The 24,076-nt window shown below is 43.4% G+C and overlaps 1 protein-coding gene across 1 annotated transcript in view; it reads left to right on the forward strand.

Moving 5' to 3' along the window:
• AQP9 (aquaporin 9) overlaps positions 1 to 24,076 on the forward strand; it is a 42,716-nt gene that overhangs the window by 12,142 nt on the left and 6,498 nt on the right. Inside the window, exons 2-5 of the mRNA XM_046655296.1 lie at positions 11,734 to 11,860; positions 16,472 to 16,609; positions 18,045 to 18,163; positions 23,737 to 23,954. Of these exons, the coding sequence (XP_046511252.1) occupies positions 11,734 to 11,860; positions 16,472 to 16,609; positions 18,045 to 18,163; positions 23,737 to 23,954 (602 nt within the window). The remainder of the gene's footprint in view (positions 1 to 11,733; positions 11,861 to 16,471; positions 16,610 to 18,044; positions 18,164 to 23,736; positions 23,955 to 24,076) is intronic.

The raw sequence follows: 24,076 nt of genomic DNA on the forward strand, positions 1-24,076 counted from the left end.
TGCAATGGACTCTTAAGTAGCTATTAAAGACAGTGAAGCCAATCTTTACATGCTCATATGCGAAGACTCTCTAAGCTGTTAAGTTGAAAAAGCAGGTTGAAGATGGTATGTATAAGATGCTCCCATTTGCATAAACATACACACCCCACATATTTTTGACAAAATACACCAGAAAGTATTGATATTAGTTACCTGTGGAGAATAAAATATGAAATCTAGGGTGGGAAAGAGATGATTTCCTTATATTTTATGGTACATTTTTTGTAATTAAAAAAAATTTATAGGTTCATGTATATTTTCTTCACCTCCCTCTCCTGCCAAAGAGCTCACTTGATGGAATTTGTCTCTTCCAAGTGTCTTACAGAGTGGTTCAAAATATATTCTGAAGAACACTAGCTCCATGAAATGCAAATACAAATTAAACGGAAGAATTAAGTGAAAGAAAACATGTTGTCCTTCCCAAATATGATTGGGAGACACTGGTTTAAATCAAGTTAAGTAGTTTTCTCAACTTCAGGAATTATCAGAGCCTTTACTGTTCACTATAAATCTCTAAGACAAGACTAGAATATACAGCTGTCCCCAGACTTACTTGACCACAAATCCCTTTTTTTGGAGCAGCATCTTATGGAACTGATGATCTATGGAACATTCTTTGGGAACCGCAGGCCCTGGAATGAATCTAAGACAAAATCAGCTCCCAGAACATCTCCATCTTCAGGGATCTTTCAGGTTGAGAGTGACCCAAGGTATACTTGACATTGTTGGGCCGCTCTGAATAAAGAGAGAACTGTCCTCAGCAACTCCTCATCCACACCTAGCACACTCAGACCTGTGGTTATCTTAATGATGCGGGGTCGGCGAGCCGAGGAGTCAAAAGAAAGATTTCTTGGACTCTCAAGATCTGGCAGTAGTGCTCTTTTATTTAGAGAATAGTGTAGCATGGGGACAAGACCCACAGGCAGTCAGAGCTTCTGCTGCCGCTGCTTCTGCTGCCGCCGCTGGCATGGGAACAGGGCCTATGGGCAGGCAGAGCCGCTGCTGCTGCCCCTGCTGGCATGGGGACAGGACCCATGGGCAGGCAGAGCTGGAACGTGGGGACAGGACCCACGGGCAGTCAGAGCTCCTGCTGCTGCTCTGAGTTGAGGGTTAGGGCTAATTTTATAAGGCATGGGTATGTGAGCCATTTCTTTACAAAACAAAGGAAAGAACATGAAAAAAAGTTAAAATGGTATCAGTGCAGGTGGGGTCTGGTCATTGGGTGATCCCATGACTTTTAGACAAGAATCAAATTGGATTAAGTAAAGGTCAGAAGCCACCACCCAAAATCAGTTACATGAGATTGCCAGACAGCAACCAACTTAAGTTCTTGCCTTCCCCATTAAGAGTTTCTAGGGACAAGGTCATCTCTCTTCTTCTTCCTAGTATAGAGAGGGAGGCACCTTTTACAGATAGATTTACCTTACAAATGTAAATGTGTCCCAACAAGGGCAAGTTCCATTCCCCAGAGCCTCCTTCCCTGTCCCAGTTTATCAAAAGCAATCAGCCCCAAACAATGCTGATGCCAAAGAGACATATCCTGGGGTGGCCAATTTCAGGTCCCTACAAGGTCATCCCCCCTTCCTTCACAAATGCAAATGTCTCTCCAAAGGGCAAGCAAAATTCCAGTCCTCGGAGTCTGCTTCTCATCTGCAGTTTTAAAAATAACCAGCCTAAAATCCTCATCATAAACCATTTTAAATTAAGCAACCTAAAAGTCCTCATCATTAATATAAATATGCACATCTTAATAAATAAATGTTTCGTTTCTTATTCTGGCCCTAGGATCATGATCAAGTTCTTGTCTAAGCTAGCATTATTTGGGATGAGTTAAGGGAGTTGAATGCCTGGTGTAGATCAGAAAAGGAGAGCATTGTTCTTCTTCAGCCTAGCAAAAATAATGGAGTGTAAACACTTTTCTAACAGCCAGCCTTAGTGGTCTAGTGGTTAAGACTTGGTGCTCTCACCACCATGGCCTGGGTTCCTTTCCCAACCAGGGAACCATACCACCCATCTGTCAGTTGTCATACTGTGGTGGCTGCGTGTTTTGTGATGCTGAAGGCTACACCACTGGTATCTCACTAACCAACAACAAAAGTCACCGTTCACTTCTGAAGTCTGAGTTGGGTCTTGGTACTCTCTTGGTTGGCCATTTGCCCATTCACCTGGTTCTCAAATCTCAGATTCCTCTCTTTTTATGAGCCTGCCCTAATATCATCTCTTTTTGAGTACAGCTGGTTCTTGAGGGGTGACTGATCTCATCCTGATTGTCCCTCAGGCGGCATGTCACTGAATACTTTATTTTTAACCAGAATGTCCAGTTTTCAGTCTTGGTTCTTGATGACCATTTTTGTCATGACTGAGAAAGTTTTATTTTCAATTGGAAAACTAACTGACCAGAAAGCCGTGCATAAATATGCATTCTGTCCTAGTAAAGGGAACAAGTAGACCTACTGAGACAGCAGCAGTTGTCAGAGGAGAAACACAGAGCTGGGAATCACAAAACCTGGCTCCACATTCAGATTCTGCCACTTAATTAGCGATATGAATTTTTTCAAGTTGTCCAGTCTTCCGCTTTTTAAATGGAGATTAAGTGTTGAGAGGAATAATGGAAGTAATGTATGTGAGAGTGCCTGGCCCACAGTGGACATGCTAGAAACATTTGCTCGTTCACCCATCCAGTGGTCAAAATTATGCACAAACCTGGGCTCCACCACTTACTACTCATGTGAATGTGAGAAATTCTCTTGACCTCTTAACCTCTCTAAGCTTCATTTCCTTATTTGTAAAATGGAGACAGTAAGAGCACCCAACTTGTAGGGTCATTGTGCAGATTAATGGGCTAATGTGTGGAAAGTACTTAGCTCATAAAAAGCACTCAATAAATATTAGCTGTTATTGTTGTTGTTACTATTACTATTACATGTTCCAATGGTTATAGTCACATAAACTAAATAGGTGTATGTAGACAGGTGGAGTAGGATGTGGGACTTAGGGTAACATACACACAGCCCAGCCTGGAGGGCCAAGTTTTGCAGAGAATGCTGTACTGACAGATTGGTATTTGTTCTCCTTCCACTCCAGTTACAAAAAGCAAAATGTTTACAGGAGGAGGGGAATCTCTGGCAAGCCCCAAAGTGACTCCCTTCTCAAGAATGGGGAATGTGTTTTTTGGTCTCCCTATCTCCACCACCTTAGATAAAGTTTTGCCCATAGCTGGTCCTTCATTTGGAGGTAGCCACAGATCCCACCTCCAGGAACTGGGAGGCTGTGCTGCATCTCAGCCCAGGTATGTTATCACCATGGTATCTGTGGGGCCGGGACGTCACTGGCACCAAAAGCCAAATGGGTTTCTCTTCAGAGGGGAGAGAACAATCCCAAAGCTTATCGAGACTGGGCAGGTAACACCTAAGTGAAGTTGACAAGGTGGGGTTAGGAAGGAAGTGGACAGTGTATGCCCTGTTTTAGGGACATCTGCCACCTAGACCCTCTCCACTGTGGCTGAGCAGGAATAGGTTAAGACTTCATCAGATTTTCCAGTTTTTCAAGAATGGTCAGAAATCCAGAGTTCTATGTGTAATTTTTCCATTTTTAAATACTGGAAACATTTTCTAAAGTTAAAAAAAAAATCACGGTGTGAGTCAAACAAAACATCTTTGGGTCAGTCTCACTCACAGGCTGTCTTCGGGGGTGTACTACCAGACCATGACTCTGCTCTGAAGGGGTCCTTAACCACGTTCTACAAAGACAAAATTTTCTCACCAGAAAAGGGCAAATGGAGAGATTGTGAGGGTCTAAGCCTTCTGTTCAGTATCATCTGTTTACAGGAGGCCTGCCTACTGGAAATCTAATGCCTGCATGTAGGGTTGTAGCTCCTTTCTCTTCCCATCCTACCAACTGGTAACATTGGTTGAGGCAATAGCATGAAAACCTTTTTTATTTCAGGAAATATCAGAAAAGAAATCTTGATCTCATATCATCTTGAGTTCCTCATTAGGCATTAGTGCACTGTCATACACTTACGTGCATATATTAATATATCTCAGATTTAGTAGTATTATGTCAGCTGGTGCAATAATTTTGAGTATTAATCAAGTGATTCAAGAATTTGGGAAGACGAATGTCCAAATAGCCATCATTTAGTGAGTAAGACTGAATTACAAAACCATATCTCCCTGCAGCCTCTTCCTAGGCATAGATGCTTAAGCCATTCATTAATATCAAGCTTCTAACATTAAATGACAGTTCATCACTTCGCCTCTACTTTTCTTGCTGTTCTTACTAGTTCTCTGCCATCCTACCTCTTCTACTGTCCATGAGCTCTCAGAGGACCTGGGTCTGACTCTTTGTACTCCTGCTACCACTAGGCGCTTAGAACTTTCAAATGTACATATACATGGAGGAATGAATGAAGGGAGGAAGGAATGGCTGAACAAATGCCAAATCCCAGTTAGAGGTACTTGTAGACTTGGGGATCTTAGTTTCCTATAATTTGACCTTTTGAAAGACTTCTAAAGCACAAATCTGAACAAACTGCTTACTTGGCCCAGTGCAGTTGAGTGTAGGTGAAGGAGCACAAACTGTAGACACAAACTAGTTTTGGGTTCACGAAGAGCTTTTTCACCGGCTGTCTGTCCTCAGGCAAGTTACTTAATTTCTTTGTCCCAATGTTTCTTTCGATGAAAACAACAGAGTTTTCCTTCCCCTCAGGTTATTATGAGGACTAAATGAGAGTATTTATAACATATATATGTACATGTCTGTGTGTCTGTGTGTCTACATATCTGATACACCCAGCCACACACACACACTCACACACATATATATAAAACAAATCCGTTTATTTAAAACACAAATGTTGCCATAGATATACTCTTTTAATCTTGCTTTCTGTTTTATGAACATCTGCATCATTTAATGACAAGTTGTTTACTGGAGGATGTTTTTCATTTAAAATACATTCCTTACCTATTTCCAAGACAACCTGCAATGTACAAGATAAACAGTCATACATGACTCATAGTCTTGGGTCGCATTGTTGCTGCCCACGTGGCACATAGCAAACATGCCCGAAACTGGCACTCCTGGATTAAAGGAGGATATTAGCTTCCTATAAAAGTTTTTAAAAGAACAACAACAGAAACTAGCCAGTCTGCTCTGGAAGTATTGGGGCATTTTAGAATGGCCACTGGGGTTTCTTCTTTGGCTATGATTCAACAAAAGGCACTAAGGAGGCAGGCAGGGGTGAGAGAATTGTTTGGCTTCTAGGGTCTTGGTGATGAGATTAGATATGAGTTCTAATAAGCCCCCCAAATGCTGGCCATTGTCACAAAAATCTATGTGGCTCGTGGGTGTGGTTCATCAGTGTGGAAAACGCCTGCCCCACCATTATCTCAGCCCACTCCCTCGCAGTACAAGGCACGTTTGATCAGCATTAGGGGAATGAGTGTGCCTTCTGCTGATGACCACAAGCTTGGGAGACACCATGAGGAAAGGAGATAGCAAGAAAGAACAAGAGAGGAAAGGGGTTAACTGGGCCTTCAGGTCTGGTTTTCCCGTAGTGAGCAGTTGGTCATCTAGTGGAAATTGTCAATGCAAGGGGAGCTAGAAATCAGGCACATAGAAATCAATAAAATAGGTTTTGCATAAATTGAAAAAGCTGTACTTAATCACCTACATATCTCGTTGACCTCTGAGAAAAGAAGGGATATGGGGCTGAAAAGGATTTTTCTCCAGGTCATGGAAGCTTTGGTGGAAAAGCACAAGTATTGGGTATTTTTATGAACCAGAGTGACCACATTTGTTGTCACCAGGAAAGCCCACTTGTCCTGACACAAAGACCAGGACCCACAAGGAGGCTCCCAAATGAGCTTCATCTTCAGTCCTTTCTCCTCGGACTGATGTATCTGGTTTTCAGTGAGGCCTGTTATAGGTAGATTGGTAACAGCCGGCTGCTGCCTGGGCTCTCCAAGTCCTTCAGCATTCCCAGACAGCCCTTCGCTTTCAGTATGCAGATAGGAAAACTGGTGCCCCTGTCCCAGACACACCCTGTGAAACCCTAGTGTGCTCCTTGAATATTTCTATGAATTCTTGGGGGCATTGGTTGCTTCTGATGACCTCTTGCCCCATCTGATGTATAATGGTTAAGAGCACAGGCCTCTGACAAGACAGACCTGAAGTCAAATCCTGGCTCTGTCTCCTTTATTTTTATTACGTTACATTGGGCAAATTGCTTGGCCTTTCTCAGCCTCATTTCCTCATCCATAAAACGGAGATAATAATACTTCCCTCCCAGGGTGATCATAAGTTAATAATGGGATAATGATGAAGTATTACAGGTAAGGCCCTTAGCATGGAACCTGGCACAAATCTCACACCAAAGAGACGGGAGCTGGTATTTGTATTCCTTTATCCCCACTACCTGAAACAGAAGAGTGAAGGCAGTAAACATCTCATACAGCCTTTATTCCAAAGTCCATGACAGTGTCCCAGGGAACTCCTTTCAACTTCAAAAAGTTTCAAGATCTCCCTAGAATAGAAACTGTTGTTTTAATGTCCATTAATTCTGAAAATACTGAGCTATAAAAGAGAGACACAAGACACATTACTTTTTCCTTCTTTGGACAATGTTTGATGCACCCAAAAATTTACAGGGCCCTTGCAATAATTGCAAGGTTCCCGGGTGACCCTTGACCCCAGGTTGCATGCATTTGCAAACATTTTACTAAGGAAGTCCTAACTTTCATTAACTACTGCTTTTCTGGAAGGGCTCAGTTTTTACATACTCACTGAACAAATATTTATTGAGTGTCTGTTACACACCATGTACTATGCTGGGAATAGCTTGGTTTGCACTTTAAAGGAGGCAATAGATGTGCAAGAGATTTGAGAAGGGTCAAATGAAATAAAATCTGTGGGTTTGCTATTCTTTGTCCCCATCCCCAGCATTTCAGTTCACGATAATCACTTTATCACATTAGGTTTTATTATTGTGTTTATATTGTGATTATTGTGTCTAGTAATCAGCTTATCATAAGGGTCATGGCTCAGCTGGGAACTTCCCAGCTGTCCCAACTGATACTTCTTAGAAATTACACCTGCCACTTTTCACATCCTACCCCGAAATTTACTTTTTCTCTTGAAAAGGCATTTGTACAGGGTTTCTTTCCCACTTGTGTTTAGATATTTTAATATCTTCCATCATATATTGTTTGAGCATGGAATGTAAAGAAGCGTGAGTTGCTCTGGTGGACATTATAGTTTTGGTGAGGGTGCCACAAGGCAAGGTGGAATATAATGAAATGACATTGTAAAGACATGGTAGAAGAAGCAGAAGAGGCCTCTGAGGGCTTAAGTTGTCAGAGAAAGTCCTACGGGAAAGGTAGGATTTGAGCTCAGTGTTAAGAATAGATTGGGTTTGGTTGGGGAAGGTGCAGGGAAAGGACATTCTGCTGGAAGGTACAACATGAGTAGGTGTGCAGAGGTGGGAATGAGTGTCGTGAGCTCAGAGGACTCAAAGTGATTAGGATGCTAGCCTGGTTGATGCAGAAGATTTATGCTGAAGAATATAAGGCAGGAAGTGGCAGGAGCTCGTGAGACAAGGCACTGGAGAACCCCGCGTACCACATTGAGGAGTTTGTGCTGGCACTTCCTGAGCAACAGAGGGGCAGCATATAAGTCGTGCTTCATCTGGCATGGGAGACACCAGAGGGGGAGACACTGGAGGTGGGGATACTGGTTGGAGGCTGCAGAAGAAGGCTCAGTGAGATTTGGGTGTGCTTGGCTATGAGTGGCCAAGAGAGAGAAAGGGAAGGAATACCAAACGATTCCAGAATGTTTGGCCTGGGTGATTGGGAATGACTTGCGGATACCTCACTCACCAATCTATCTTTTGTAGGAATTCAGCCTTTTAAATGTCTTTCTTTCTTTTCCATCGAAATTCTTACTCTTGCTCCTGACATGCGTGGAACCTGATAATAAACACAGTTGTTTACTCTCTCCTCTTTGCTAGCATTGCTTTCCCACCAAAAGCACTAAAACCTCGCCAGCGATGAAATGACTCTTTTTTGGAGAAAGACAAAACAACCTGAAGGTCTTTCAGTTTCCCACTCCCCCCTCTCTGCAAATTGTGATCCATTTGATCCAGGAATGAAACGGCAACTATTTCTAAAATCTGTCATAGATGTGTTTTCTCCCGTTTTTATTGCCAGACATTGATTTAGTGGTTAAGATCATGAGTCCCTTTGTCTTAACTTATTCACCCTGAATTGGAGTTTCCCTTTTGAGTTTATACTAAAAGCAATAATAGTTGTACTTATTATTGCCCTTTGTTGTTTAAATAGTGCCTTCACTAATGTTACCCTATCTGAACCTTTTCTGAACAGTCTTATGAAACAGCCTCGCAGGTGTTTTTACTCCCCTTCAATAGATGAACAAGCTGAGACTGAAAAGTGAAGTGTTCATTTACACAGACACCAGTCATTCCTGGAAGCAGCACCTGGGATGTGGTTATTTAATTACCTCCAATATACTAGACGCTACTACAGAGACAAAGAAGTTTAATACATGATCTTGAGTATCTTCTTATAAAATTGGGAAAACTAGGCATAGATACGGAAACAGTTCAATGACATCTGTGACTAAGTGCCCCACTAGATGGCAATAGAAGCAATGAAGGTACATGCTTCTAAGAAAAGAACGAGAAAAGCAATTTCAGCATCTAGGGTGGAAGAGGAGAGTATCAATCATAGTGAAATTTGACAGGACAGAGGCCTCCCCAGGTCCACTCAGGCCCTTTAAAGTTTTCACGCCCTCTCTGGACTAGCACAAGTGCATCATGCACATCAGACCACAAAAGAGAGAAGATGCTCATTCGAAAAGCAGTCATAGCTCGGGGATGGCCCGTGTCTGAAGGCATTTCTTCTAACCCCTCAGTTGTCTAAATCAGGTCATCCCGCTGTCGGTAGTATTTTTTAGTTCTTTACAGAAGATGCTACCTAAATGCTAGTTAGGTTGCAAGTTGTGCCCAGGGCATTTAAGTGGCTTTAAATCAAAAAGAAAGAAAGACACCAATGTGGTTTTAATTCTGACAGTTATTATAGTAGATAGGGATTCTAGAGAAAATAATGTCAAGTCTAGGTGAAGTTGGTAGGCTATGCCATGAACCCAGGGGATTATTTTGAAAAGGGAAAAGGGAATGTGTTCCTCCTGCAACTTTGTTTAGCATTCAATGTAGAGTCTGGAGGCAAGGCTGTGATGAAAGTCAAAGACAGCCATGTGCGCGGGATGCGTAGCACTTCCCTCGAGATGTCAAGCCCGCCTACTTCTCCCTGCTGTCTAGTAGTTAGAACTAAGGCAAGTCAATATATCCCAGAACTGGGGACTGGAAGGATGTTAAAAGATCATCTAGGTAATTCTCTGTCTTCAGGAAGGAGTAAACCAAAGTCATTCTATATGTATTAAACATCCCTTGTTTGTAAATTATACTTCTCTGGAAGACCTCACAAATGTGCCCCCCGGGAGAGCTATTTAGAATTAATTCATCACTACCAGGAAACTGTTTATGTGCAAGCTCTCATATTACAGCCTCAAACTTCCAGTTTCATCCTTGTGGGAAGAGACACCGTAGCTGGTTATTACCTTCCAGAAAAGAAGTGTTCACGTTCTTTATCTCTTTTTTCTTAGATATATTTGTCTCTGAAAACTTTCCTCGTACGTCCTTCAATAATATTCATCACTTGGTGCTGAGCCCTCCCTCAAGTTGGTTGCTCTTTAGTGATGACACCCAAACTGGACTCTCTATTTTAGAAAAAGTTTGGCCAATTGGATACATAAAGAGCAATGATGTAACGATCCTACAGTCCAGGACTTAGTCCTCCAGGACCACACGAGCTCTGTAACCCACAGCATGAGCTGATGGTCATTAACATGGTGTCTTGTTATTTTCCTACGAAACTTGTCTGCACTGTTCCATCTTTCCCAATAACCCTGCTTCACCAGATGTTCTTTAATGGATCATGATTAAATGGTTTTAATTGGTTGTTCAATGAATATATAGGACCCACTTTTTAACAATTAGGAAATACATGGTCTGAATGTTTGTGCCCTCCCCAAATTCACTTGTTAAAAACCTAATGCTCAGGGTGATGGTATTAGGAGGTGGGGCCTGTGGGAGGTGATTAGGTCATGAGAGCAGAGCCCTCACGAATGACATTGGTGCCCCCATAAAAGAAGTCCCAGAGAGCTAGCTCACCCTTCCACCACATGAGAACACAGAGAGAAGTCTGCAACCTGGAAGAGGGCCCTCCCCTGACCAGGCTGGCACTATCTTGGACTTCTAGCCTCCAGAACCATGAGAAATAAGTCTCTGTTATTTATGAGCTACCCAGTCTGTCGTATTTTGTTATAGCAGCCCAAATGGACTAAGACACATGGTTAAAAAACAGAAAAAAAAGAATATACAATGAAAAGTTTTCTTCCGACTCCTGTCCTGGCCATGTAGTTTCCCCCTCTAAGATCCAACCCCACTTCCTGCCGTTTGTGCATTCATGGTAATAGACCATGCATATGAAAAGAAATATATATAATGTGTTTTTAATACAATTGGCAGTGTGCTGTAACACTGCGTTGCATCTTTTTTTTAATTTAATAATATACCTTGGGGATCTTTCTACTTTGGTACACACAGATCTTCCTCATTCTATTTTATGGCTGCATAGTATTCTGTTGAGGGAATGGACCATAATGTATTTATTCCAAACCTTTCTGAACACTGATTCTATTCTCCAAAAGATCCTCTAGCAGCTGCAGATTGCGGACGACTCACTATCATACTTCACCTGCGTTGTACAGCGGTGCAGAGTGCTCACAGCATTGTGCTTAGTGCCCTAAGAAATGCAAGAAGCAGTAAGTTTGGCAGCTTCCGCTCTTTAGGAAACTACGGTCTCATTAGAAAGAAAAAACATGGGGATTAGGAGGGCTTCATTGCCAACTCTATCCCCCGACAGTTTCTTTTGATTTCTTACACAACACACACTCTTTCTAATGGCCTTGCACATGGTACGAATGGCCTTTCCACTTGTTGGATGTACATGTGATTATTTTTGAGCCTGATCTGGCTTATACTGGGAACTTCTAGAGCAGGGATCTCAACCCCAAATTCCTATAGGGCCCAGAAAGGAGACCTAAATGAGTGAAGTGAAGCGAAGCGAGCGGGAGAGCACACACTCTGCTCAAAGGGAGCAGCCAACTGCTACTTTGCTCCAGGAAGTTATTTTCCTGAGGGTTGCCAGATTTTCTGATTGATTTAAAGAAACCAATGGGTAAAAGGCACATGGGATCTTTCTGTGTCACTTCTTATAACCTCTTGTGAATCTACAACTATCTCAAAGTAAAAAAGTTAATTTAAAATAAAGCCAGAAACCTGGATCATTGTGTGGCATTACCCAATTTACAAATGCAGGCAAAATTTTAACACTGTGCAGGCCCAGCAAAACTCATCTGTAAGCCAAATGCAGTCTTGGGACCACCATTTTGCTATCTGCACATAGGTGGATCATTATAATTTGATTTGTATGAAGCTTGAGGCAGCCCAATCCATGAGTTTGGTTAAAAAACATGTCTTGTTATTGTGACTTTCCATTATCTTTGACAGTGGCCATTGCCACTTACCTGTTGAGTTTCTTCTCATTCTAGGTCCTTGGATGTGGCTCTGTTGCCCAAGCTATCCTCAGTCGAGGACATTTTGGAGGAATTGTCACTATCAATGTTGGATTTGCAACGGCCGTTGCAATGGCCATTTATGTGACTGGAGGTGTCTCTGGTGAGTAATAGAAATAATAATAGCGACTACTAACTCATTCCAATGTGCTAGAACAGTGCTGCACGCTTTACATTCCTTAATTTATTTAGATCTCAACAATCTTGCAAGAATATCTATTTGATTCTGTTTTGATAGATGATAAATTGCAATGGGCAGCAAATAGTGACTTGTGCAAAGGCGACATTTAGCAAGAGACAGAGATGGCAGTTAGAACTCAGAACTGACTGATTCCTAAATCTGACCAGTGCATCATATTCTTCAAGTCAAAATGATCTTTTACTTGCTCTACCCCATGCTTAGAAACTGTTTCCCAGATACTCTGAACAGCCCAGTGAAGATCACTCCAACAGAGGCAAGTCCCTGGACCTGGAGCCACCGCTATCAGAGAGAGTCTAGGTCATTGCACAATGGCTGGTGCTTTCATGGGCACACAGGTCTGATCCGGAAGTCTTGATCTAATTCTGCCCTGAGAGGTAGGCTGATTAGAAGCCTCTCTCAAGGTTCTGAGAAGCAAAATGAAATGATGGTGTTTAATGCAGTCTGGGAACTTAGGAGGAAGCTGATGTGGAAATGATCCAGTTCCCAAAGGCACTCGGAATCTTTCAGCAACCTGGTCTGGGTGCTCCGAACACTCAGGCAGGACTCTTGGTGATGCTGGACACTGTGCTGGTGCTCTACCGACTTCATCTCCTCTCTCCTCTCCCGCAGCACTTGGAGGCAGGCGTTATTGTCTCCGTTCTACAGAGAAAACTGGAGCTATGAGGAATTAAATAAATTGCTGGAAGTCCCACAGCTGGTGAAGAGGCAGAGCAAAGATTTGACCCAGGTCTATGTGACAGCAAAGCTCATGTCCCCTTTATTACACGATATTTCAAAAGGTCTCTTATGAGAAGGGTATTCCAGGCAGGACTTTTGGGCAGAATGGTCCTGCCAGAGGATCCTGCAGTTAACCTAGCTGGCCTGGTGACAAATGCTGTCATTGGAGCCCTGAAGAATGATTGCTCAGACTCCCTGGGAGCCTCCTTGGGCTGGGCACCTGCAACGGTCATTTGCTGGCTGGCACCTTTTCCATATCACAGTCAGACAGATCCAGGGGCAGGCTGGGTTACAGATTCCTGTGTACTCCCTGATTTGTTTGGCATGAGCAGTGTTTCTGTTCAAACTCTTGTCGAGCCTTTGCTGTGATCCCAGCATAGTACTGCCTTCCTAAGGCACAAGAATAACCAGGGGACCACCCGACTGTGCCAAGGCGTTATTACAGCGCAGATCTGACACACAGAACACAGTCCTGGATTAGAACAAGCACGCACCATACTCCTCTGCCACCCCCTACATGCTCCCACTACATTCACACAAGTGTGGTTACCACAGACCGTGCAATACAAATGTGGGCCTATTCTCAGCTATTTTTTTAGCTGGAGATGTGGTTTTGGAGTGTTTTGCCAGCATCATGCCCTAAATTGAACATTGTCAAATATTTACTTAAGATAAATTGGTCCCTGGCCCTACCAATGTAGCTAGAGGGGTGGCGTGGAGTCTTCCCATCTGGCCTGGACTGGGGTAAAGCCCCTGTGCTCAGAGGGGTGCCCAGAACTGATGGGGCTGTTTTCACTAGAGCTTGTTTCCGAGTGAGAGTCAGGAGCTGATGAAATTGTTTACAAGAGGCTGAGACCCCAAAATACAAGTAGAGCTGTTTCTGAGCCTGACTGATAAAAGGCAGCATTGGGCTGGAAAGGGAACTGGTCTTGCCAGCTCTGTTTGGAACCTAGCGCTGTTCCAGCTTCCTGAGGACTGGTGGCTTTGGGAACAGGCCAAGACAACACAACGGCCCACTGATGACATCCACGCCAATGTCAGTATTGGCTTCAGCAGCCACAGGAACAGGAGAGAGAGATTGTGAGTGGGAGGTGACTTTCTCAGTGGTGGCTACAGCTAACATACTGGTTGATGGGCACATATGAGGCCCACTCTGAGGATTCCAAAAACAACCAGTGTACATTGGGCTGAAACATAAATGGGATCCCATTTTGTGGTTGCAGACTGGTAAGGTCAGCTGCCCTGTGGTTTTGATCTATAAGACATGACCTGACTGCCAGGAAGTTCCTGCATCCTGCTCCGTTGGGAACACACCAGTGGTCTGGCCAGCCAATCCGCCAATCAGAACCCACAGCACCCCAATTATGCGGCGTCCCCCACGAAGTGTTTACAGTGCCTACTCGTACCTAGACTACCGTAGTTGTTTTTGATGTAGTGTTTTATAAGTAATATAAATTCACTGGAAAAGCAAAATAGCTTTGCTTAATGGCAAATTCCCAAGTTTATCTCCATCACAGAATTGTCTGTGGGTAGCGGGCAGGAGGGGACTTGTCTAGAATAGAACCTTGAAGGAGTTCACCCTGCTCACATAAGACTTTCATCTCAGGCCTCCTGGTCTCCAGCTGCAACCCCGGGCTCTTTGTGTAAATAAATAAGCTGATTTTCACAAAAACCTTGGCTGATCCAAGGCAAGGGTGGAGTGCCCCACTCTGACTCCAGCACTCGTGTTCTTTCTGCTACACTGCTCTGCCTTTTCCTTCCACTAAGCTGGAGCGACCATTCACCTCTGCAAGGAGAGTTTTCGTCACTGCTTTGCAGGGCACCCTCCCAGACACACCCTCTCTGACCCCCAAACAACTTTCCCTCTCTGTAGATCTTTGTAGTCTGAGCCCTCGGAATACAGACCTCTTATTTCTTCAACATTCATATCTTGAACACGTGTGAAGTGCCTTGCAGCAAGATGAAGAAGAGTTCCTGCCTCAGGGTGCTTATGAGGGGCTAAAAAGCATAAAGCTGTCTACGGGAAGTTTTATTTTGGAAGAGGAGCTTGCTAAAGAAATAACTCTTTGATTGGCAAACTCATAGGAGGAGTGGTATCTTTGATTGGAGGTGATTTCTTATGTCCTCTCGTCCTTTCCTAATGGGTCCCTCTAGGCTGGTTCGGTGGCGGCTACTCTCCAACCAGCCTCTGGGACAATAGGAACAGAGCTGGCTTCAGGAACTTTCCACCACCGTGCGTGCTCCCATCTCCTAACCCCTGTTTCCAGCTTTCCTAGTAAGCTGTACTCCTGCTAGTCTCCAGAATTGTGGCTGTCTTGGATTTAAAAGTAAAACAAAACAGTTTAAGTGTTTGTAAGACTTCAGGAAGTCATCTATACTTTGATACGTTGGAATTTTCTTGCTCTTATTAGCCCGAGTGGCAAGGGCACATGAAGAAAAGACTCGTGGTTTTGCCTGCAGCCAGAACCCCTCCTCACTGCAAGCCCACTTTGGCTTGGAAATTTGAGAAAAGCATGTCTTTCTTCACAGGGGGAGAGCTTCCAAAAACAGGTTCACTGATAGGTTCTGTGGAGGGTCAAATGGAGAGGAATCATCATCATCATCATCATCATCATCATCATCATCATCATCACCCTTCTTTTCATTTCCATAACCCAAAGGTCCACATTTCAATGTGGTCGCATTGACAGTGACTGTAATTCCCCCTCCACACAAAATGTCATCTGTACTCTTTAAGTGAACATCCTTCATCCATAGGAAGTGAGCCCATATGCTCAAAGATAGTTTTTGAAATTCTTTTTATTTCCTGCCCACTAAGGCGAAGAAGCCTTGATAGACTTGGTGAAGAAGTTCTGGAAGTGGTATAACATAAAAAACAGAGGCACCAAAGTTCAGGTTAACCTGGACTGGAATCCTAGTTCTACCACTTATTAACCATATGGCCTTAAGAAAGTTACTTTACTTCTGTGCCTCAGTTTCCTCACAGTTAACTGGAGCAGTACCCATCTCACTGGGTTCTTACAAGGATCAAGTGCATGTAATGCCCCTATGACAGCATCTGGCAGGTGTTCAATAGATGTTGTTGTTCCTGGCAAAGCCAGCTGGGGATATTACTGATCTACCACAGAGCAAACTCTCTAACTGATCTTGTGGGTACATGGGAATCAAGGAGGCTGATTTCTCTAGATTAGGCTGGGGTGACAGAAGTGTTGCTGTATCTCTGGATGTGAGAGCCATACATTGTTTATGCAGAGGAAATGTGGGGAATCTACTCAGACACTGTGATCACCTCAGATAAACGGAGCCACTTACCTCAGTGAGAGGCACAGCCCACCAACCAAGGGGCATTTCCCCTTAAAGATTGTTTTTATATCCTCTGGACATGGACCAAGGAATGGCCACTGACTTTTTAAAATATATATTGAAATTAACAGTTTACATCAATCTCTTTGGGGTTGTTGCTTTATAGATAGATAAAACTCAGTAGATAGATGATCATGATAGATGATAGGTGACAGATAGCTGATAGATAGATAGAAAATGAGCCACTTGAGTACAAATTCCTTTCTGTAAAGACTCCCCTTTCAGCAGGCTAAGCTTCCTAAACAGTGTCTAATGATGCCATGAAGATTATTAGTCCTTCCTCCCTCCCCACTCAGGCACACACATACCCAAGCCTCTGTCTCCTCACCTACAGTTCTCTGAGTTCTGCCGAGGTCTCCAGATAAGGCTTCTTCATAATACTTCTCCCTGGCCTGCCCTCCGACACTCCTAATCATCTTATCTTCCTCACAGGTGGCCACATCAACCCGGCTGTGACTTTTGCAATGTGTCTTTTTGGACGGATGAAATGGTTCAAATTGCCTTTTTACATGGGAGCCCAGTTCTTGGGGGCCTTTGCGGGGGCCGCAACCCTCTTTGGCATTTACTATGGTGAGTAGGGCCCCTGAGTCCAGAGGTTAGGCAGAGCTGGGCAGAATTTGGCAGTCAGAATTACTTGGTAGGAAAAAGTGAGATAAAGCAAGAACAGGAAGCATTTTACAATTAACAGGCAGTTCTAACAGTTCTAGGTTCTAAATAATGGGGCCAACATTATCATTAGGGCAAATTCATGAAGCCTCTTAATGAAAATGCTCCCAGTTTAAATAGGGAACAGGGGAAGAACTTAAAGGAAGTCTATCTTTAGGCCCAACCAGCACTACAGTGTGAACATACACAAAATAAGCGTAGGCCAGTGGCTTCTCCATGACTTTCTCTGACTTGGCTGAGAGAGGAGGCTTTAACTGTAGCAAGGGATATGATGAGGGAGTATTTAGAGTAGGAATCTGGAACACAGTCTTTGAAGGAAGAGGCAGAGCAGAGAAAAGGGCTGTGTGGGGAACATCTTCCCCCTCTGTCCGACAGCCAGGGCTTCCATTCTGCAGCAGTCCTCGGGGGAAAACACAGTCTCGACAATAGAAGACCCAGACTTTAGTTCTGTGTGAACTAAATAAGTAGCTGTGTGGTCCTCCTCCTCTGGAAAATGAGAGAATTGAACTAGATGATTCCTCTGGAAAATGAGGGAATTGAACTAGATGATTCCTCTGGAAAACGAGGGAATTGAACTAAACGATTTCCAAGGTCCTTCAAACTAAAATGTCTTGGAGTTCTATGAAATCCACTGTTAAGGTATTTCCTTCTGTCTAACCCAAGGTAAGTCTTAATACACTATGACTTCTCAAACTGAAGCCCTTAGAAACTAGAATCTATGAGCCGGGCCTTAGAAAAATACATTGTGGAAAGAGGCCTCTTCCCAGTGTCTTTCTGAGAATTAGAGTCTAAGAAGACTATAGGGAAATTCAAGACCAGACCAGAAACTCAGAGAGCCAGTTGCTGTGGCAGGAGAGACCCGGGGTTGACACTGGTTGTGTGGGGGGGACTGCTGTCCTCCTTGCTCCAAGGGCCCCTGCACTGTACCACAACACCCTCAAATTCTGGACTGGTGTTAGGGGTTACCGAGAGCCCTCTGGGAATTATGAATTCTGCCTAGAGTAAGCCCAAGCTCCACTTAGGCTTTGAGTCGATCTTGAAAATTCCAAGAATTCCCCCAGAAGAAGATTGGCTCTCAGGACTCACTGGCTAAGGATTTGGCTCAAGTTTGGAGTGAACCATCAAGGGCACCCAGGGCTTTCTATCCTTGACCCTCCATCCTGGGATTTCTCTAGGCTTCCCTAAAACTGCCATACTATGAAGCAAAGAGAGGTAAACGATATGGATCTGCCACACTGAACCTGAGTGCTTGACAGTAGTTCTTTAGCACAAGACCTGGCACAGGCATCCCTCGCCCCTGCCAGAGCACACTAACATGCCAGAGCTCTGTCTTCCATAGATGGACTCATGTCCTTTGCTGGTGGAAAACTGCTCATCGTGGGAGAAAATGCAACAGCACACATTTTTGCAACGTACCCAGCTCCATATTTGTCTCTGGCGAATGCATTTGCAGACCAAGTAAGTGTACATTCAACAAAGACCTAACTTTGGTGAAAAAATGTAATCTAACAGGGGAACACATAGGAGCATTATGGATCTCTCAGAAAGAAAAGGCTGTGTTTCCAAAATCAGAGATCACAAGGCACAACCCAAGCTTTCTTGACAAATTTTGCCTTTGCTGGAGTTGACACCACTAAGACAGTTTTCTGCTTCCTCTTCAATACATACACTTATGTTAAAAAAAAAATTCAATTGACTAAATTTTAAAGGTCTTATTGGCTTTATTCAACAATTCATGAATTGGGCAGCATCCTAGCTAGCAAATAGAAAGGAGCTCCAAAGAGCGTACAAAATGGAAAGTTTATATAGGTTGAAGGAGGTGGGACAAGGAAATTGCTAGGAAAGAGCGAATTGTTTCAGGCACCTTCCTTTGAGGGCAATAGGGGTCTACCAGGCAGATTGCCTCACGAGAGCTGACCAGGTAATTCCAGACTGACTGGTTAAGATTGCATTCCTGAGAGAGGCTGAAACTGCAGTTAGGTTGGGTAGTAAGTCTCAGGCTTAGCACAAGTGACCCCATTTGGGGCCTGTTGTCTCTTTTTTAACACTTGTTTTACATCAGTTGAGGTCCAGAAGAGAGTGGATGACTGGACATTTCAACCCCAGGGGCAAAAGGAGTTTGCCTCACTATTATTGTATTTTTGTGTGCATTATCTAAATGTGGAGGCCACAAGAAAAGACATCTTGGTCTCGATTCAAGGATGGTGAAGTGTGGTAGTTGAGCCCAGGGTATCGTGGATCCTCTGTATCTCTCTCCATGAACATAGGTTTATCCAGACTCTCAAGATAGACAGAAGTATCTCTGCCTTATTGATGTTTAAACAAACTGCATCTAAGCATCGGTAGTGGAGCCAGTAGTACAACTGTTCTGGTCACTTTGTGGCAGGATCAACATTGGCAACCCAACAGACTCTACCTCCCTTACTGTATCCCAGGAAGGCTGTTCAGTTAGAGTAGAGGAATAAAGGAAGGGAGGGAGGAAGGAAGGGAGGAAGGGAGGAAGGAAGGGAGGAAGGGCGGAAGGAAGGGAGGGAGGGAGTAAGGAAGGGAGGAAGGGAGGAAGGGAGGGAGGGAGGAAGGGAGGAAGGAAGGACATCTTCTCCAGCAACTCTAAGTTCTTCTCTTGTGATCAGGACGTACACAATGGGGCAGGTTAGAGTGGGCATGTGTGTTAAATAGATCTTCCAGTTTGCCAACTCTGCACGGCTCCATTCAACGGACAGATGAAAAAACTATGTCTTCATGCCCTCAGCTTTTTCCTTTCCACTTTGATCAATAAGCCAAATAGGCAAAAAATCTTCATAGAGCTCTCACTATGTGCTCAGCCCTGTGTCTGGAACTTGAGGGACAAGTAAATGTGAGTTGTGAAGATCCAAGGTTTGGAGTCTGAGTGCATGAATTAAAATGAGTTCTGCCCACAGCTCCCTGTGTAACTTCAGCAAATTACTGGAATTTTCGGGTTTCAGGCTTTTCAGTTGCGAATTGGGGATAATGTTAGCACTTATCAGATTACTTGTAAGGATAAAGTGAATAATATGAAGAAAATGCCATGTAAACGGTATCTGCCCAGGAATTTAGAATCTAGTTGAAGATCAAAATGATCATATAAGAACAAAAGGAACAATGAAAACTGAATATAATTAGATAGGAAAGAGGACTGTAGGGGTCACATTAGTGATTAGGAACAGAGCTAGAATGATAGGAAAAGTTTCAGTGGAAAAGATACAGAGAGATGTAGCTGCCAGATAAAGGAATGTTATCATAAGATGCAATAATAGAAGCACAGTATTCAAATGAAGTAGTTGGGGGTCTTCCTCTACTCTGTCCTGGGAGTATTAGACTCATTTCCAAATGTCACACTTCAAGGGAGCATGCAACCAAAGGAGAGGAACCAAAAAGGTAATGACGTCACACAGCAGTGAGGAGAATGGGGGTGTTTGCTCTAGAGAAGGTGTGTAAGGGAGTGGGGGGATGGATGGATAGGATAGGATAGTAGCTTTCAGAGATTTGAAGGGCTACCAAGCACAAAAGAGGTTAGACTTGGTGTGTATACCCCCCATAGAGACTTGGTGGAAGTACAATGCCTGGTACATAATAGGTACTCAATAAATATTTATTCAGTGAATGGATGAGTCCATAAACAAGTGAAATTATGGTGAGATAAAGTTACATTCAATAAAAGAAAGGCTTTTCTAGCAATTGGGGTTGGGCTAAATATAGACCCTATTGACCCAAGACAATAGTTGCTAGAGGTTTGGAGGCTTGTCTGGGTGACCTCTAGGGGTAGAAAGTGGGAATGGGGAGATTCTTGAGGAGATTCTAACACCAGATGGCGGGCAGTGAGGGATATGTCACCTTTAAGATCCTTTCCAGCTTGGAGACTAGATTAGCCAGTTGGAAACTAGGAAAAACTGGTACCAACTGAAGAAAGGAGGCAGGAGGGCAGTTGTTTCATAAACTTGGACAGCAACACAGAAAAAGAGGTGAGGAGGGAAGACTAGGAGGAGGGGGAAGAGATCACTGAAGGCAAGATGGTACGGGTCCCTTACCTCTGCGGGCATCAGTCTCTACTGAGAGAGAGAGAGAGAGAGAAAGAGTGATCGACCAGGTGATTCTTTCTAGCTTCAAAGTGCCAGGAGTCTATTCTCCTAGGCAGGTTTAGAAGGACAGAGAAGGTGGTACCTGTTAAGCTGTGAGTGCACACATTGACTAGAGCAATTAGCTGGGTATTTGCTGAGTCAATTAGGGCCCCAGCGGGTGCCTCAGAATGGGCTTTCAGGATGAGTAAGAATTACAGGGTTACTCAAGGATCCTGTTTTCCATTCAATTCAAACCCAATTTATCTTATAATGAAGAAGATAGGATTGGAGCCAAGAGCTCTTAAAGGATCTTTAGTGATTTCTCATGAGAATTCAGGTCCTTTCCATTGGAGCTAAGAGAGAAAGAATGACTTTCTCTCTCAAACCTTGGAGAAAAAGACTATGACTTTGTTCCTTGTGATTTGGATCCACAGTCACCTCCCTATACTCTTGGGCTGTTTGGAGAATGTGAGGGGCGAGTGAAGACTCCAGCCCTGTGTGCTTTCCCCCAGAGAGAGGCCCTCTCCGCTGAGTCCTGGAGCAATGCTCTCCTCCTTTCTTTCCTCCAGAGAATTAGCGGGTGCCAGGACATCTCTGACACAAGGTCACTCCAAGGTCAGGAGAGTGGTGCGAGCCTCTCTTGGAATTCTGCAGTCTTCTAGGAGACTCGTCCCAGCCTTGACTCGTCCCCACGCTTTTGCCCTTGCACAAGTTACTCAGAACCTTCTGAAGCATCAGTTTAGTCTTCTGATAAATGGCATCAATAATACCTGAGTAATACACCATGGCAATAAAATCCCTGGCGAATAGTGGTCAGTCAACAAATGGTCTTTTTTCTACCATTAGCAGGCCTTTTCTTCCTCCTTCTCTTTCTCCCTTTCTCTCTTCCTCCCAACTTTGTTCTTCTAATGGAATCTCATAGAATTTTATGTGTTTTCCCAATTCCTATCCTCAAGACATTTCACCGGGTGTCTTGGTCACAAGGAAATTGCTCGGTCTTCTGGTCAGTGGAGGTTCAGCCTCACTGAGGGTTTACATATCTTGCCTGATGTTTATCCACATATCATCTCCTCAGTTTTCTTCACTGTGTGCTTGTCTCAAAGTGGGCTTCCCATTTCTCTAAGGACTGTAGTTTTAAGCCAGTTATTATGTATAGCTAAGTAGAGAAAACAATTGTTAGAAGATGCTGGTGCTCAACCATTAGCAAGCCCTGCAAGCTCTGTATTCATTAGGCTTTGAGGAGAGTTCCAGAAAGTGCCAATGATCAGTCAGTGGACACCCAACAGCACTCTTGGCCACCATGGCCATATTTCTAGGCCATCTTATCTCAAGACTACTAAATTGTTTTGCTCTAAATATGGTCCAAGCTTATTCCATAATTTAACTAATAAACAATCATTCTTTCAATCAATAAATATTTATTGATCCCTGCTGAGCTGGGTAAACTCCATGCTGTTCCTTCTCCTAGGAGTTTAGCATCTGGTGCTCAATCTGACAAATAAGCAGACCACTCTCTTGCAGGGTAATAACAGCTGTGATAGAAGGAAAGTCCAAAGGCAATGGAAGCCCAGAGGAGGAAGCTTCCACCCTGCCTGGGAGGGCGCGGAAGGCTTTTCAGAGAACAGAGCTCTTGCGACCACATATCTCTTTGAATACAAATTCTTTTCATCTTATTATTTTGGAAAGCAGATAAAATGCTAAAGTTGCCTGGTTCTCATTCTGATTCTTCTGCGTAAAGGCTGTGTGTCCTTGGGCAAGTTTCTTAACCTCCTTCTACACTGGTTTCCTGACCTGTAAACGGACAATAATAATAGGACTTATCTCATGAATTGTTACGAAGTCCTAATGAGAAAAATCATATGAAGTACCTGGTACATAGTAAGTGTTCAGGGAATAGTAGCTATCATTTAGCTGTTAAAGTAAAATAATAGTTTGGCAAGTTTAGAAAATAGAAAGTGGGGAAAACACCAGCTATAACCCACCGCTTCAGAATACCTGTTATCATTGTGTGTAGATTCTCTTGCACTTTTTCTTTTATAAGTGTTCTTGAATGTAAAATATAATGCATGTATATTTTTTCTTAATATCATAAGTATTTTTAAATGTGGCCCCATAGCTTTTATATTTATTGTTTTAATGGCCCTATAACAGCCTATAAAATAGGCACCCCATAATTTAGCCATTTCCCTATTGACGTGTACTTAGGTGGCTTCCAGATCTTCAGTTCTATAAATAATTCATAAGTGAATGTGTTTGTTTTATGATTTTTCCATATTTTAGATTATTTCCATGGAATGGTTCTCAAATATCCAGCTGGGTCAAACTGAACAAATAACTTTATGGGGTTTTTAAAATGCATATTGCTAAATTACTGCTGAATTTCCTTTAGAAATTTAGAAAGTGCGGTATGTGTTTAGTTCTACTAGAAAAGCCTGAGAGAACTGATATCATTTCCCTAACATTTGGTATTGTTTGCATTTTCTCATTGCAAATCCATTTTTCCCACTTATTTGTTTCTTAATTCTATTTTTCTTTTATGAATTTTCCATTCGTTTCCTTTGCCCGATTATCTATTGATATCTGGCATTGTTTTTCTCGCCATTTTGAATGAGCCCCTTTGTCCATTTGTTCAGCGTGCGCTTCTATTTAGCTGGGTATTAGCTTAGCAGAACAGTGTGGTCAAGGTAACAGCCTCCAGAGCTGAACCCTCTGGGTCCACACCTGTCTGCCACTGACTAAGTGTGTGACCGTGGGCAGATAACTAATCTGTAAAGGAGGATGATATTAGCACCACGTCTAGGATTGCTGTGACAAGAAGAGTGCCTGGCACAGTGTCTTCACCCAGAGTATGTTAGTTATTACTAGGTTTGTTTTAACAAGAGGGGGTGAATCTGAGGTGGGTGAGTGGGCAGACTACAAGCTAACCCCCTTGCACATTTTCTCCCTCCTCAGGTAGTGGCCACCATGTTCCTCCTCATGATTGTCTTTGCCATTTTTGACTCCAGAAACTTGGGAGTCCCCAGAGGCCTAGAGCCCATTGTCATCGGCCTCCTGATTATTGTCATATCTTGCTCTTTGGGACTGAACAGTGGCTGTGCCATGAACCCAGCTCGAGACCTGGGTCCCAGATTTTTCACTGCTTTGGCAGGATGGGGGTTTGAGGTCTTCACGTAAGTAACAACGGTGGGGAGGGAAATATTCAGGCGCATCTTATCAAGGAGAGCTGTGCTTTGACTTGGAGATCCAGGAAAGCTCAAGTGGGATGGTGGAGGTGAAGCACATACTCTGGTCA

Source organism: Equus quagga, chromosome 2 (genome assembly GCF_021613505.1).
Source record: "Equus quagga isolate Etosha38 chromosome 2, UCLA_HA_Equagga_1.0, whole genome shotgun sequence".
NCBI lineage: Eukaryota > Metazoa > Chordata > Mammalia > Perissodactyla > Equidae > Equus > Equus quagga.